The sequence below is a fragment of the Hemicordylus capensis genome, chromosome 4, assembly GCF_027244095.1.
Source record: "Hemicordylus capensis ecotype Gifberg chromosome 4, rHemCap1.1.pri, whole genome shotgun sequence".
NCBI classification, from domain to species: Eukaryota; Metazoa; Chordata; class Lepidosauria; order Squamata; family Cordylidae; genus Hemicordylus; species Hemicordylus capensis.
Genome location: NC_069660.1, coordinates 105,275,230 through 105,292,479, shown reverse-complemented (window position 1 = coordinate 105,292,479; position 17,250 = coordinate 105,275,230). Strand labels below are relative to the sequence as shown.

The 17,250-nt window shown below is 45.9% G+C and overlaps 1 protein-coding gene across 3 annotated transcripts in view; it reads right to left on the bottom strand.

Annotated features, from left to right (window-relative positions):
• MIER1 (MIER1 transcriptional regulator) overlaps positions 1–17,250 on the bottom strand; it is a 66,352-nt gene that overhangs the window by 37,568 nt on the left and 11,534 nt on the right. For 2 of the 3 annotated variants that reach the window (XM_053246563.1, XM_053246565.1), the window contains exon 2: positions 1,068–1,092. In XM_053246563.1, the coding sequence (XP_053102538.1) occupies positions 1,068–1,092 (25 nt within the window). Of the gene's footprint in view, positions 1–1,067; positions 1,093–14,768; positions 14,854–17,250 lie in introns of those variants that run through there. The other variant, XM_053246564.1, reaches the window with a different exon arrangement.

Sequence of the window (17,250 nt, the reverse complement as noted above, 5' to 3'; positions counted from 1 at the left end):
TCCTGTACCAACTCCTTTGCAGAGCGGCTTATAGCAGGATCAGCACAGGTGGCACAAAAAAGAATGATTGCTATAGAATGACCTGTGTTACTTGATGTCTTGACTTCCACTTAGTGTTTTAGTAATACAGCACAAAATTAGCTGGATGGGAAACTGATTTCATCCATACATTGTAAGTTTTTATGTCAAACACTGGAAATTTACTGGCAAAATCTATACAAATGTTAGCATTAACAGAACAAGCTTTTAAAAAGCATTACTTCTGACCCAGTCCTAGGCAGTATTGTGCATGAAAGTTCTCCACACCACCACAAACCGCTAAGATCTCCTAGTCCTGCAACTAATTGCAGGCATAATATAGTGTGAACCTTTCCTCTCTTCTCACTAGCCTTTTGTGTGAGATTTTGAAATCTTCAGAAAACCCCAGAACCTCTGGTATCATGGTTTTACAATAATAATGCAATCTGATTCCTCGCCACCATTGGAGACCTAGGATTTGTGCAGGGTGGGGGTGGGAGTGAGCTCTTCGAACAGCAGCAGCAGTTTCAAAAAGCACCTGAAAGCACTGAGAACAATCGCAGCAACTGGAAGTTGATCATCATTTCTTTGGCCCGTCTTTAATGAGCCTACCTCAATTTAAACTTTTTAAAAAGACATGATTGACAGAGCCCAGCTGCTGCGATTGTTCTTCACAGCACTTCCAAGTGCTGTAACTGTTGATGCAGCAAAAAGTTTTTTAAAAAATAATGCCACCGCCACTACCCCGCCCCCATGGAGCAGGTGAGTACAACGGGTGGGGAACAGCGTTTAACAAGGCTGTAGTAATGGAGACTCAGATAATTAGGCCAGAGCACCATGGTTCACTACTTGCCAGAATACAGAATGACAGTTTAGTTGCAGGCGTGGTGCCTTAGTACCAGGATTGCCTGTTCAAATGGAACAGAAAAGTGCTTCAAATGCAGCTCAGTAATGCGGACTAATTCCAGCAGCAATGACATATCATATGATGCTTGGACAATGTGCCCATTTTTCTTTCAAGCTTTGTAAATATCAAAATAAAAGTTTACCTGGGCTTGCCGACTCTACAGAAGGCTATCCAAAAAAAAGAAAAAGAAAAAGAAAATGTTATCAAATGAGCAACCACCAACTATTTCTTTGATACATCAGTAATATTCCAAACTACATTTCATAATGTCAATCCTTGCATTATGTTTTCCTGAACAATTATAGAATATCTACATTTTGGATAGATAAAACATCCTCAACCCCACATTTTAGTTCCATTACAATTAAAGAATAGTATATAGATGTATCACAACATTGCCAATGGGCGAATCATTCATCTGTTCAAATTCCAGAGTGAATGTTGGTCTATACTCCAGAATTGTAAAACTGTATATAGAAAAGCTGAAACAAAGATGCCCCCCACAAAAATGTCTGCATGTGATGAAATGCCATACTGTTTGTCCTTGGTTAAAAAGCTCAAGATAGTCAGGGCTTGATGAATCCCAGGTGCCAGCTCACCATGGCACCTAGAAATTTGCCGAGCCAGACAATGGACAGGCAAGGTGCCAAGCAAGAGCGGGGTCGTTCTCTCCTTCTGCTGCTTCCATCTGTCTATTGCCTGCAGGCAGTGAACAGACAGAAGCAAGGCAGAGGTGGGAGCAACGCACCACTTGCCACCTCTTGCTTGTGTCCATAATTAAAAATACTGAAAATCCAAAAATTAAAGTCCACTTTTGATCCTTTCATATATTAATCTAGTAACTAAAACAATTTGAGCCTAGTGCAAACAACCTATCAAAAAAAAAGAAGAGTGTGCTGGGGGATCTTGTTTTCTGCCCCTTGTGCACACTCAGCTGTGTGTATATGCACACAGACTTTGTGCAGAAAGTCAAAAGAATGGGCACAGGTTAAGGGCTTGGAGGCATAATCCTTTCCCTGCACTGGTTCTCCCTGCTAGATCATTTGCAAAGAATTATTGGAATCAATGATTTCAATAAATAATTTTAAGTTGGATTTAAAAATTTTTTTAGAACTTGTAAAAAAGAACCTAGATAAAATATATAATCCTGAATAGCAATCATAACTTCTAATTAACACACTTCTATAAACATACTCGTTAACAGTATATGGAGATGAGCGATAACAGACCTGATCAGGTCCTGATAGGACCTGATCAGTTCTGTTCTGCAGGTGGTTTACATGCATGCAATCAAGCTCTTACCCCTCTCTCTAAAAGTACAAACACAAAAGTTCAATGGATAGGGGATTTGAGAGGAAGGAGTAGATCTGAGCAAGGAAATATTGATGTAAATGCAAGCAAGAAGGCAGAGGAACAGAAAGTGAAACAAAAAGTTAGCGGAACATATCCATGCAGTCCTGAGGAAGCTTACTCTGAGAGTAAATTTCAGGGCTAAGAGTGGTCAGTTCAAGAAATGTATGCTGATGAAGTTTTAAAAGGCAGTCTACACCAGTGAGTTGGAAGTCACTTTGGTGATGGCTCGCCTAGCAAATGATATAAATATCCTCCAAATATCTATATTATTTAATTCTCCTAGACATACCCGTCGATAATCCCATGTGTGGCAGCTCTCGCAAGAGTTTGTGAGCAGCTGTGGATAGGATAGTGATGGGGACGGGGGAGAAAAATTGGGATACTGGCAGGCCCCGGCCGGCGGGGCCCCGGCCGGCAGGGCCCTGGCAAGAAACCACAGGGGTGGGGCTGGGAGAAGTGGGCCAGCCAGCCAGAAAACCAGGCAGGCTGGCAGGGGGCAGGAGAAAAAGGCAGCAGCGGTGGGTGAGCCAGCAGCGCAGATGCTCTGAGCCCGGCCCAGCTAGTCTATGATTGATGCTGATTCACCTAATGACTTCACACGTATTTATCTGCTTTGGTACTAGATAAAGTGACAATGTAATTGCAATTTTGATGAAAAAAGTTAATCTGAAAAATTGCAGGATATAATCTATTACATATTTTGAAGACTGTGTGAAAAAAGTCATACTTCCCAATGGCCAAAACCCCCAAATTTTACATACACAATTCTGCCACTAAAATTGGCCAAATGCATTGCTTTTTATACCACAATATGCTTGGTGAAAATTTAAAGCATTTTTTCCTAGTTCAAAGAAATTATAGATACTGCATCATACTTCCCAATTATCTACAGACATAACATTTTCTCATGATAAATCCAGCCACTTAAATTAACTTAATGCACTACCTTTTACACTGGAATACACTCTGAGAAAGATTTACAGTGTGTGTGTGTGTGCGCGCGCTTTTTAAAGAAGGAATTCTGAATATCATATTTTAACTTATTGTTCTCAATTGATTTTTAACACAGATCAATAATAAGTAATCAGATCAATAATTCCAAAACAATACTACGCCAGATAAAAGCAAAAGATCTTTCTCAGATTAAAATGTACTATGATTCAAGTTTACCATATATATGAATAAGATGAATATTTATATACTGCTTTTCAACAAAAGTTCCCAAAGCGGTTTACAAAGAAAGAAAGAAAGAAAGAAAGAAAGAAAGAAAGAAAGAAAGAAAGAAAGAAAGAAAGAAAGAAAAGGTTCCCTGTCCCCAAGGGCCCACAATCTAAAAAAGAAACACAAGAGACACCAGCAACAGCCACTGGAGGGATGCTGTAATGGCGTTGGATAGGGCCAGTTGCTCTCCCCTGCTAAATAAAGAATCACCACTTTTAAAAGGTGCTTCTTAGTTCAGTTAGCAGGGGTTGGTAATTATTCCATAAAATAAATAGTTTTAAGAGTTTTAAGTTGAAATCCTACACATTTTAAATAGTTATTTAAATTCCCTTTTATAAGCATGTTATTTTTAAAAAATCTATTTCTTTGACTTTCCTATAAGTGTGATCTACACAAAATGATTTTGCCTGGCTTTATACTGCAGTGTGCATCTTCCTTCCAAAAAAATGAAACCTACATCTGCCTCCGAGTAGCAATGAATATATATTAAGATTATATCAGAAAGCAAGAATGCACTTTTACTAGAAAATGATGACTAACAGAATCTTCTGGATTAGTGATTTAAATCATTAAAATAGAGTCTTCCAGAGAAGTGATTTAAATTAATTTGATCTAAATCAAAACAACCCTGTACAAAATAAGATTCCCTGAAATCCCAGTGATTTGAATCTTGGATGATTATATATTGCATAAGACCACTGAAAAATAAATCTGGCTTCTACATTTTTGGGCTGGGCCCTATATCCAAATAAAAAGCGTCAAGTCTGGCAGTAAGTACCAGCATTGACAAAAGAGAGCTTGCAGCATTACCCTGAAGTAATGACTAATTAACACATTTTCCGCCTACCCATATGATGAAAAGGTTTATTAATCGACTGAGGACCAAAAAACTGAATATGAAAACATTTCCTAGCTTGCAAGTCACTCACATATGGAATTTTAAAGACTATCACAACATGCTGCATGTGCTTTCTTCTTAAAGGTAACAGCTTCCCAAGCAGCGGTGTACTGTCATCAGGATCACACCATAAGAGAAAGGAACATTGGGTCTTACCTTGTGAAGGGTCCTTTTTCCCTGATCTGGAGCTCATCAGTATGGGATCAAGTACTGAGCATACTCAAGACAGGCTGGAAATTCTGAATATGTAGATTGTACTGGGGGCTGCCGTCCCCCAGTACCGAGACCAATGTGAAGAGTGGCAAGGACCTGTAAGGATCTAATTGAACAATGAATCAGTAATACAAGTAAGGAAGAAAAAACAGTAGAAGACAAGGTGGAGTAACCCACAGACCCCAGAGGGACAGGCGAGAGAGGACTAAGAAAAAGCTGTACCCCTGGAGACCTGCCTCCACCCAAAAATGACCAAACCCGTAACCATGAAAAATTACAATCTGAGAATAAAAACATCCGGGTGGGCCTGATGAGCTCCAGATCAGGGGGAAAGGACCCTTGAAAAGGTAAGACCCAATGTTCCTTTCCCCCCTGTCTGGAGCTCATCAGTATGGGACATGCCCAAGCAGTAACCCCAGAAAACAGTCCCTCAAGGGGAGGGGAGGATGTTTAAACCACCTGCAGCAGAATTCTGCATCCAAACACCGCTTGTGATTCCAGAAAGGAACGAATCTCAATGGTGAATGAACGGAGTAGTGGAACTCCATGTAGCCACCCTACAAATGTCAGCCAAAGGAGCTTGAGTAGAAAAAGCCACTGAAACCGCCACACTGCGGGTAGAATGGGTCATGATACCTGGAGGCGGAACCAAGTCCAGGGCTTTGTAGGCCAACCAAATGTAGGCCCTGATCCAAGCGGCAAGAGAGGATTTAGAAGGGCGTTGACCAAGGTTGTGAGAAGAGAAGGACACAAAGAGGGAATCCAAGTTTTTAATGTCCTTGGTATGCTGAACGTAAAAGTGTAGGGCGCACCTAACATCCAACTTATGCCAGCGTCTCTCGGCTGGATGAGAGGGGTTTGGACAAAATGTAGAACAACTTCTTGTGCACAATGAAAAACTGAATTCACTTTAAGCAAGAACGTAGGGTCTAGTCTCTATCTCGCCTCTTCTGGATAGAACACACAGAGTTCTTTGCAGGCCGAGAGAGCCCCCAATTCTGAAATCCTGCGAGTGGACATTATGGCAACCAAGAACAGGGTTTTATAGGGTAACAGCTTGAGGGGAATGGAACTCAGAGGTTCAAAGGGTGGTGCCATCAAGGCATTCAACACACTGTTAAGGTTCCATGAGGGAAAATGGGGAACCAGAGCAGAGGTCAGATTGGACGCTCATTTGCGAAATGAGAGATGTGCAGGTGCAGAGACTGGGTGCCTGGATAAGAAATTTTCAGGACCGGTGCCTGAGCAGAAAGCTGCCTATGCAAGATAGATGGCTTCAGGTTAAGCGCCAGGCCAGCCTGAAGGAAATCCAGGACTTCTGGGACTCCAGCCGACAGAAGGTCCAAATGCTTTCGCCGAGCCCACCTACAGAAGGCTGCCCAAGACGCTTGATGTGCTGTGTTGATGGCTGACGGGATGCCAGAATGGTGTTCAGAACCTGGGATGAGTACCCTGCAGTGCTCAGCTTGCTGAGCTCAACTTCCTTGTGCAGAGTTGGAGCCAAAGGGGCTCTGGATGATGAATGGGCGCCTGGGACAGCAGGTCTGGTAGAAGAGGCAGACGCCATGGAGGAATGGTCGCCAAGTTCACCCTCTAAGGTCAGTGGGGTGCAACGAGGATGACCTCCGCTTGCTCCAAGCGTAGTTTCCTGATGACCTATAGGAGAATCTGAGTCGGCAGAAATGCATAAAGCAGTCCTCAGGGACAGGGTGCCGTGAGGGCATCCATTCCTTCCATAAGGGGAGATAGGAACCTTGAGAGGAACCTCGGAACCTGAGCAGTGAGAGAGGTTGCGAACAGGTCGACGCGGGGAGTGCCCATGTGCTGGGTGATCTGATGAAAAACTCGAGGATGGAGGCTTCCACTCCGACGGGTCGACGGACTGGAGACTCAACCAGAGTGTTGTCCACTCCGCTCAGATGCTCCGTCATCATGGAGAGGATGTTGCTCTCGGCCCAATTGAATAGAAGATCTGCTTCTTTCATCAGAACGCATCCCCTCTTGCCAGTTGATATGGGCTTTGGTGGCCGTGTTGTCCGTCCTGATGAAGATGTGTTTGCCCTGTACAAACTCCTGGAAGGATAGGAGGGCCAGTCTGTAGGCCCAAAGTTCCAGGTGGTACCTTTTCTGACTCCAGTCAGAGACCCTGGGCTGGATGGCCTTCGCAAATTGTGCCCCAGCCTGAGCGGCTGGCATCCGTGATCAGCGTTCTTCGTGGTTCTGAAAATGGTAGACCCTGTTCCAGCACTGGGCGGGGGGTGGGGGTGGGGAGTCACCAACAGAATTAGTGCTTCACCTTGTCCGTGAGAGGCACCAAGATGTGAACAGCAGACATTTATGTCCTCTTAGTGAGGCAGCAGAAGCCATTGGAGCAGCCAGGAGTGCCAACTGGCCCATGTAACACAGTCCATAGCGGCTATCATCATTCCTAAGATCTGCGCTAGTAGCATAAGGTCTGCCGACTCTGCCAGGAGAAGGGGCAACAAGGTGGAGATGATCTTGGCTTTCCTGTCTTCCGGGAGCATCACCAGAGCTGAAATCATATGGAAGACCAGCTGTTGGAGCAACTGCAAGGGATGGAGATGTCTTTTGTCCCGATGAAGCTGTGGTCCCCCCGGCATTCCAGAGTGACTTGAACGTGGTGTGTGGCAGTCTCGAACGATGATGCCCTGATCAGCAGGTCGTCCAGATAGGAGTGGATACAGGACACCCCCCCCCCCCCCCCGAAGGCAAAGGGTGCATGGTGAGAGCCGCCATTACCTTCGTGAAGACCTGTGGGGCCAATGAGAGGCCAAATGGGAGAGCATGATATTGGTAATGGTGGCCGTCATAATAGAACCAAAAGAATCTCCTGTGTTCCTGAAGTAACGGGATGTGTAAGTATGCCTTGGAAAGGTCCACTGAGGCCAGGAAGTCGCCCAGAAGGTTGGCTTGCTTGATGGACTGAAGAGACTCCATCCGGAACCTCCGGTCCTAATGACTCTGTTGAGGCGCTTGAGATTCAGGACCACCTTCCAGGAACCGTCCTTCTTTGGAACAAGGAAAAGCAGCAAGTAAACACCGGAACATTTTGCAGTCCAAGGCACCACTTCGATCGCCTGGGTCTGGAGAAGGTGTTGAACTGCCTCGGCCATCAGAAGATGTTTCTCAGGGCATCGAGAGCGGCGTGTGGTGAAGAAGGAATCATGTGGAGTAACAAAAAAGTCTACTGCGTAACCTTTGGTAACTGTGTCCAGTACCCACTGATCCTGGGTTGTGGACAGCCAAGTGAGAGCAGAATGCTGAAGTCTGCCTCCGCCTCCTATGGCCAGGTAGTAATTGTCTCTTACCATACTGGGGGGAGGGGGGCGCTTACCACCCTGCTGTCTGAATGCACCCTTGCACCTTGGTCTCCACTCGAATCTGTTGGATCCCCTAAAGGAGGATTGCCTGTTGTCTCCGAAGCGAAAGGAGGTCTGGTATTGGGGCTGCCTTTCGTTACGAAAGGAGGAGCCCTGGCCACGAAACCCCCTGCGACAATCCCTTCTGGTGGAGGGCATTGCCTTCTTTTTGTCCTTAGTTTCCACCAGGACAGAATCTAGAAGCGTGCTGCACACAGTCAAGGCTGGAGTCCACCATAAAGGCGGCCGCCTTTGCCATCTTATTGAGGCCCTGAAGTAGTCTGGAGTTACCTGGTGGTACGAGCGCAGCCAGCTGCTTAGCCCAGAGGATAGAGGCCCTAGATAGGATAGAGTTAGCCATAGCTGCTCTAATTACCGTGGACGAGGCCTCGTGTGGATTTTTTTTAATAGGGCATCACTCTTCTTGTCTTCTGTAGACTTTAGTTGTTCCTTACTCTCAATATTCAATAATGACCCCGAGACCATTTGAACAATAGGAGGGTCCACCTGGGGAGTGGCCAACGAGGCAGAAACCTCAGGTGACAGGGTATAGTGTTTCTTGGGAAGGGACCTGATAGGTTTACAAGAGGTGAAATTTTGCCATTCTGCTAGCATCACTTGTTTGAACAGGGTAAGGAAAGGAACATTGGCCAAGGTACCTGAAGATGATGGGAAGACCTCCTGGTCTAACGCAGATGGGGTGTGTATGTGTGGACAACTTCTGCTGAGGAGACATCTTTAATGGTCCATTTTGCCTTTGTTAGCATAACATCAAAGTGAGGGGAAGAGAAAAGGCGAACTGATAACGGGGGGGGGGGAGAGAAGGGGGCAGGAGCAGCCTCTTCCTCAGACAGTTCGCCCTCTTCATCTGACACCCTATCCTGGGAAACAAGTAACTCTGGGTCAGAGAACGAAGCGTGAAGCTGGAAGGGCAAGGATGGAGGAGGGAGAACAGAAATGAATAGCAGGAGCAACAGGAAGGCTGCTGGGCTGGAGTGGAACCAGTGGAGCAGTAGGTAGCGGCAAGTCCCCTTGGGGCTTTAGGAGGCCTGGTCCCCGAGTCAGTAGAAAGAGGGGAAGGCCTCCACCTCTTGTGCCTATGAACGGGATGTTTAGGCACGAAATGGCCCCTTTTTGCCAGTGGGATGGCCTCCCTCCATGGGCTAGAAGCTGGGAAGGAGGAGGAGAGGCACCAACGAGGCCTCAGAGAACTTCCAGCCAGGGCCAGCGGGGAAAGATCAGGGCACATAAGCATGGGCAGTAGACCATCCTGGCTATGGTTCACCAAAGGGAGGCACCCCTGAACAATAAACAACTTTAGCCATTCCGCCACATCTGCAAGGATGGGGGGGACCCCAAGGTGGAAAGGGGCATGTTATCTGGAAGCCTCCCGGCCGAAGTGGCTTGCATGGAGATGTCTAGCAGGAGTACCCCCTGCCCTTACAGATTCCCGGGCACGGTCTCTGTCGCCACCCCTCAGGGCTCTTTTACCGGTGGGTAACATGAACCAGCCAGTTCGCCGCACACTGCAATAACCAGTGATGTGCTAACTGATGCCGAATCGCCCATCCTCCTCTTAGTTTTGGGCTCCTTGGTGCAGTGTGAGTGCTTACAGACAGATCGAATAAGGAGCCTCTTGCTCAAGTGCACCGATTCAGAAAGTTTCTTAGCTTTCTAGACCGCTTGCTGTTGCCCCCTTTGGCTGTCGTGCTCTGCTTGGGAGGCTTACACAGTGAAAGGAGGGGCTGTGGGGGAGGGGCTGCCGCTGAAGTGGGGAAGGCCATCCCCGAGGTAGCGAAGGTGCCCGGAATGGGCTGCAACAGCTCCTTCTCCAAATTCAGGACTACAGACCCCTCAGATAACGAGCCTTTCGGCAGATCTTCTGCTTGTGCCACTTCTATAATGCATGCGTAGAAAAACACCCAGCCACAAAGAAACAAAACTCAAAAACGAAAGTAAAACCAAAATTTGGAATCAGCCGGATTCCAAATAAAAAAGGTAATTTGGTGAATTCGTAGAGTAACAAAAACTAGAGGCAGCTCCTTCCCACCCTTGCACACTGGGCAAAAACAGAGGCAAAGGGGGAGGAAAAGCAAAGATGATCCAGTTCAGCAGAGCTAACACTAAGAGTGACCGGGCCTTGAGCAGACAAGACCGGAAATGGGGGACAGCAGCCTGCAGTGGGAGGAGCTACATATTCAGAGTTTCTGGCCTGTCTTGAGCATGCTCAGTACATGATCCCATACTGATAAGCTCCAGACGGGGGAAATGAGTAATTACCCCTTCCCCATGTGCCAGAGTCCTAAACACATCCAGGCCTTCTTCATTAAGTTGACACACAGACAAACTACATAATTAATATTACATGCAGCAGGGTATATTTGATTTAAATCAAATTAAAATAATGATTTACTAGTGATTACTAGTCAGGAAAACTCAATTTGAGCAGTCTTCTACTAAAAATGCATTCATGTTTGATATAACTACCCAGAGATAGAGGTAGGGTTTGTTTTTAGATGGTAGGTATATATGAAATGTTTTCAGATTTATTTCACAGCATGATAATTTGATCATTTGGTTTAGAACAAAAGCTAATTGAAGCAGATACTTGTGCAGTCACTGGGAGGCAAACCACTCCAGCTAGTTGATGTTATCAGGATATTTTTCGGTAATAACTACTACATTTAATTATTTTACTGTTTGCATTTTGCATACATGGCCATCTTACCATGCATGCAAAATGAGAGAAACCTGATTAAAATATTCCCAAATGGAGTCTCTTTGATAGCCTACTGCCATGGTAAGTTTTCCTTTCTACGATTCCCTCAGCATATTTCAAATCTATGGAGGGTACACTCAGAATTAGAAACTTATGCCTCACAAGTTCAGGAACACTCTGCTCAAAGTAGTTTTGCTTTTTGTTTCATTTTGGCAGAGTTCAGACACAGTGTAAAGTCAGAAATAACAGGGCAGAGGTTGAAACTCCAGTGTTTCTGAACATGTGAAACTGTGGTTTCGTGGAAAAAGCAACCTCACATTTGCCTTGCCAGTCTCCAAACTGAACCTTTGGTTTGCACAAAGGTTCATTGCCAAGACCTCAAGTTTGGCTGCCGAAGCATTATGGATGTCACCATAACCACAGTTTCGAGCTGATTTTCAAAACACAATCATAGATATGATGGCACAGACCCACCCAGGGCTGTGGCAGCTCTATACTAGCGACGCTTCTTGCTGGTCGCCTCCCAGAGAACCAGCCGTGCTGTCACGGTCCTGGCGAGTGCCACCAAGTAGCTGTCAGAGCGTAACCCTTACCAGCCTGTCCACCCATGTAGACATGTGCCCGGAAAAGGTGATCTTGCTGTCCCAGGGCCGCTGGAAACTGGGACGCTCCTCTCCTGCAAATCCCTGAGCCGGCACATCTCCATACGGTGCAATGCTGGACCGAACCCAGGAATTTTGAATGGGTATAAAGATCCGTACCAGGGTGGATTTAATTTAAATCAAACTGATTTAAATCACAATTTAAATCACGATTTAAATCACTAGCAGGGTGGATAAAAATCAATGATTTTTTTAAAAAAATAAAAAAATCAGTTTTTTTAATTTAAATCGGATTTTTTTAATTTAAATCGGATTTTTTTATTTTTTTTAAATCATTGATTTTTATCCACCCTGCTAGTGATTTAAATCATGATTTAAATCAGTTTGATTTAAATCAAATCCACCCTGATCCGTACACACACCCAGTGTTTTCGTCTGCACACAAAGCCAGGTTCTGAAACACAAGGCGTCAAAACCCTCTATGGTTGAGTGTGCACAAGGTTCATGGGGAAGGGGGCAGATTTGTAGCATTCCAGTTTAATCTTCTGCCATTGAGAGTTGAAGCCCCCTATGGTGAAATTAGCTTGACCCATAAGTGTGCAGTCCTGCGGCAAACAACTCTTGGTTCTCCCCAGTGGACTGGCCCTCTCATGAGAGGTATAGCCAGCCATCAGCAAGCCACATGAGCAGGGCACTCCACTGCAGCACCAGGAGGGGAGTAAATGGTTAGGAGGTGGTCAGGTTTAAAAGGCAGCCCCAAGCAGGGATTATGGAGAAGCCAAGTTCTATTAATTTCCACTGAAATACTGGGGGAAGCAAGACCCAGCCCTCCCCCGGGGGATTTGCACTCCCTAGGGTTACTCATGAGCAGGCCAGTCATCAGGGTTGGTAGTGCTCCAGCCCTAGGAGGGTGTCCCACTACTGTGAAGACAAGAGTCACCTGACCCGAGCAGCACTGCAGTCATGAGAGTGTAAGGCGATGGGGGTACCCCCACATAACTCATGAGAAGAATCAGAGGATAGGGAAGAGAACTGCCAAGCAAACACTCTGATGCCGTTGACAGGACACTGGGGCTTGCTACTGAGCCAGGTTGCTGTGTGGAGGAAAGCGGTGGAGACACCCCCAGCTACTGCTCTCCCAGTCTTGGTAACTGCGACTGCAGCCAAATTGCTGTCAAACAGTGGCAACTGTCATCCCGTCCGCCCATGTGGAAGTGTGCACCCTTGCCTATGCCCCAAAGTGGAAACATCACTGTGCTGGGGTTGCTGGAAAGAAGGGAATCCCCTCTCCTGCAAATCCCCAAACTGGCAGATCTGCATATGGCAAAACACTGGACAGAACCCAGGAATTTTGAATGGGTTTAATGGTCCGTCCCAGTCTCGTCGTCCCCCATCCGCACACATGGCCAGTTCATGGCACATGGTGCATCAAAATCTCTTTTGGGTGCACACAAGGCTTCACAGGGAATTGTAGGAGTCTGCTGTTCTATCTTTTACCATGGAGAGGTGGGGACCCCACACAAGTGGGGCCCCCTTAGGTGGGTTGGCTCAACTTGTGAGCACACAGTCTGAGGGTAAACCAGCACCCTCACAGCTGTATGGCCCTCCCCAATAGACTGGTCCTCTTATGAGAGACCAAGTTGACTGGCAGCAAGCTGCCACTGGGCTGGATGCTGGTTGAGTCTGCAGGGACTTTTTCGCCAAGGCTACCCCTTGCAACATCATCCCAGGTTATGGTGGGACAGTCCCCACCACCCAGTATCCTTTGCCCTCCTTCATTTACATATCCCCTCCTACAAAGTTATAATGTTCCCTTCCCCTTCCTAATAGGGAAATTGCTCCATCCCACCACCTGAAATCATGCTTGTGCAGGACTATGTGGGTGCAGAGCTCTATGGGGTGCAGTGATGCCATCTCTGTCAGAAAAGGCACTGGCATGGCATTTAAAGGGATTTAAATGCCCTTTTCATGCCAAGGGCAGGTGGACTGCTCCAAAAAAATGTACTATCACGCTTGGCATGCCCCCTTCAGGATCATGGCGAATCGTGACCACTCCACTGATGTGCCAGCACTACACCCACAGTCTGGCTGTGGAATTTCCTGGGATCTGCCTCAGCGGCCGGGCAGCAGGGAAGGGCTCCCCTCGCCTGCAACTGGAGATTGGCGGGCTATGTCTGCAGCGCAATTCATAGTTTTAAACTGAAAATGCGGGATGGCCAACCTCAGGTTTCGTGCTACAACTGAACTCGGCCATTCTGTTCTTTCCCTCAGTGCATTTGTCTCCAGGCTCCCCCTTACCCAGATCTATTCCACCACAAACAATTCTCTATTCATCTGTCACTTCTGTTCTCCTTCCACTTTTCAAGAGAGAAGTTAGAGCAGTGATTCTCAAACTTGGGTCCTCAGGTGTTATTGGACTTCAACTCCCATAATCCCCAACCAAAGGCCACTGAGGCTGGGGATTATGGGAGTTGAAGTCCAATAACACCTGAGGACCCAAGTTTGAGAATCCTTGAGTTAGAGCCTGACATTCTCAGTCTCAGAGTGTGTGTGTGTACGTACATGAATTTGCAGAGGGCAGGTTCTCTCATATCAACATGCTGCTGTTAACAAGCATGTTCATAGACAATTAGAAGTTATAGTCCCTATTCATGATGATATCATTGAGAAATGACACATTATAAAACTACATAGGTTTGGGGTTGTTTTTTTACAGGTAACATTTTAAAAAAGGAAATTTTAAAAAATGAGTTTTAGTTTTTAAAAATCTAATGTTTGATCAGAAAAAATAGTTGCTAACATTGTAACTAAGTGCAAGTATGAAGTATGCAGATGTGGCAATGCAGTGGACTCTGTCAACTCACTCTGCACCATCACTCGCAGGGTAAAGGTAGCCTCAGGTAACAAAGCAGGAAAGGGCAGGTTGTCAAAATTCCCCCTGTATCAGTCTGGAGCTTGTCTATAGCACCAGCATGTCTTACAAAGCTCTGGGTGGAACTACTTCTCACAGCTGACGTTGTGTGGCTTCCCACCAGAAATGGCTCTGCTAAAAGAGGCCTCGTTGACACCAGATGTGCTTGGAACTGCACAGAGATAGCGTGAATAGACATCTTCCTATGGTATCAAGAGGAGTCCTGATACTGATGCATTGGACATTCTGATGCATAGCCTAATAGTTAAGTGAAATTTGCATATAAATCATAACAGTTATAGATGCTCTTTGATCTAGAAGCAACATTACTAATTTGGTTGGTTTACTTTATATATCACTCAGTGTTAGATGTACTGAAAAGTGGCAGTAACAGAAACCAACCAATCTATCCCCCAGGATTTCCCATCATGGACTGGCATGACTATCTATGACACTAAGACACAACAGGCAGATAGCACATAAACATGTCACATATGGTGGAGGTACAATGCAGATATTAGCAGCTTCCCTACAAGATTCACTCACCTCACACAAGGATAGTTTCCCACTTCCTCTGCTCTCCCCACAACAGTGTGCTCAGCTTCATACGAACTGTTCCTCCATCCCAAGGCAGAGGCTTATTTTTTCCATGGCCACAGTCAAACTCTCCCACAATAGGATATCCCATGATCATGAACTGACACACAATTGCCCAATACAGCTTTACTTCTGCATATATTCAGTATTAAGCAATAAGAGAGTCTTTGCAGAGCCAGGAAGAAAAAATAATACAATGTAGACCTTGACAATTTTTCTCTGGATCTCTAGTAGCCAGGTCAAAAATGTAGGAGCCAGACTCCTTTTCAATGAACTTTTAAAATAATATTTCATTCATCCAAGGTTTAAATAATTGAGAAGATGGGGTGGGGGGTGAGGTTGAAATACTGGGGGGATAACTATGTAAAAAGCATGGGGAGGGGGCAAAGAGGCTCTGGAGGAGGAACCTGAGAAGTGGAAGGAACCTGCAAAATTCATTGTGGGGAGCGTATCTCAACATACAAGCAGCCAGATATTCCTGCTCTAAGTAGGCTTCCTCAGAAGTAATTCCCACTATTTCAATAGGTTTTACTCACAAGTAAAGTGTGTACAGGTTTTCAGCCTGTGAAAAACTTTCGAGGAGCCTGAGAAAGAAACATTGGTCTTACCTGTCAAGTGTTCTTTTTTGCAGTGTCTGAGGTCATCCTTAACAATGGGTTGTGCTCCAATCATGCCTCAGGAAGACAGGAAGTAGATTTTCAAAGCAGAAGGTTACATCCAGTAGTTAGGTAGGAGGTGCCAAAAACCTCCAGTTCCAGAACTGTCGCACTAAAAGGCAACAGTCAAAAACAATAGAGAGCGCAAGTGAGCGAGCGCTCACGAGTACTAGGCAGGATATAAGCAATAGCAATAGCACTTACATTTATATACCGTTTTATAGCCGGAGCTCTCTAAGTGGTTTACAATGATTTAGCATATTGCCCCAACATTCTGGATACTCAGAACAAGACAAGAGAATCAACCCCAAGAAGGGAAACACAGAATAGTGGGGTGAAATTTTGACATGAAGGGAAAACGAATAACCCTGGAACTTAGCCACCACCCTCAACTGAGACCCAAACCCATGGGAATATAGAGGAAGAAGCACATCCGCGGGTGGGACAGATGACCACAAACATTGAGAAAAAGAACCCTTTACAAGTAAGACCAATGTTTCTTTTTCCACAGTTGTCTGAGGTCATCCTTAACAATGGGGCATGCCCAAGTAGAAGAGAGTATCGGGAGGGCAGCAGGTGTGTTATACCACCTGTTATAAGACTGTACAGCCTAAGACTGCCTGGGCCAAGTGAAAGAAGAGATCTTATAGAGTTTAATGAAAGGCGAAATAGAATACCAGGTGGCCGCCTGACATATGACTTGGAGAGGGGCATTAGCTGAGAATGCATCAAAGATGCTGGCACTGCGGGTGGAATGAGCGGTGATGCCACTAAGAATGAGAAGCCGGAGTGCCTTGTAGGCCAAGGCGATGGTGGCTCTAATCCATTTAGATAAAGTAGTCATGGAAACCTTGTTTCTCAAGGAAGTGGGATGGAAGGAGACAAAAAGGGAATCGGAGCACTGAAGGGTTTTAGTACCTCATTGGCAAATGCATATAGCTCTGCAGACATCTAGGGTATGCCAACGCTTTTCTTTGGGATGGATGGGAGACAGACAAAAAGGAAGGAAGGACCACATGAAAGGGAGAACTGACCTTTGGAAGGAAGGTGGGGTCTAGATGAGGAAAAATGACTGTCTTGCTGAAAGGAGCAGAGTTCTTTGTGTACGGAAAGGGCTCCAAGTTCAGATACCCTACGGGCCGAGGTAATGGCTACAAAGAGAAGGACCTTGTAGAAGAAAATCTTGAGGGGAACCAAATGGAGACGTTCAAATGGTTTTTGGGTGAGGGCATTGCGGAAGTCCAAGGAAGGATATCTGTGGGGGGGGGCAGATTATTGCCCCCCTTGAGGAAGCATCTAAGATGAGGATGGAGGGGGGCCAAGTCTTGGAGGTTTAGGTCCAGGACCAAAGAGAGGGCTGAGACTTGTCTGCGCAAAGTGTTGGGACGAAGGCCGATGTCTAAGCCCTCCTGGAGGAATGATATAACTTCTGAGATTCCCACCAAAGTAGGAATGGAGTGTTTTCTATATGCCCATCGGGAGAAAGTCACCCTGGTGGCTTGGTATATACGATCGGTTGAAGGTCTCCTGGAAGCCAGGATGGTATTCTGTACAGATGTGGGGTAGCCACTGTTCTTCAACGAGGAGCATTCAATGTCTGAGCATGAAGCTGGAGCCATTCCATATCTGGGTGTAGGATGAGACCCTGGGAGAGAAGATCTGGCTGGAGAGGGAGAGGCCACGGATCCTTGAATGGGAGCGTGACCAGATCCAAAAATCATGGTCTTCTAGGCCAGTGTGGAGCGATGCGGATTATGTTTGACCCTTTCCAAATG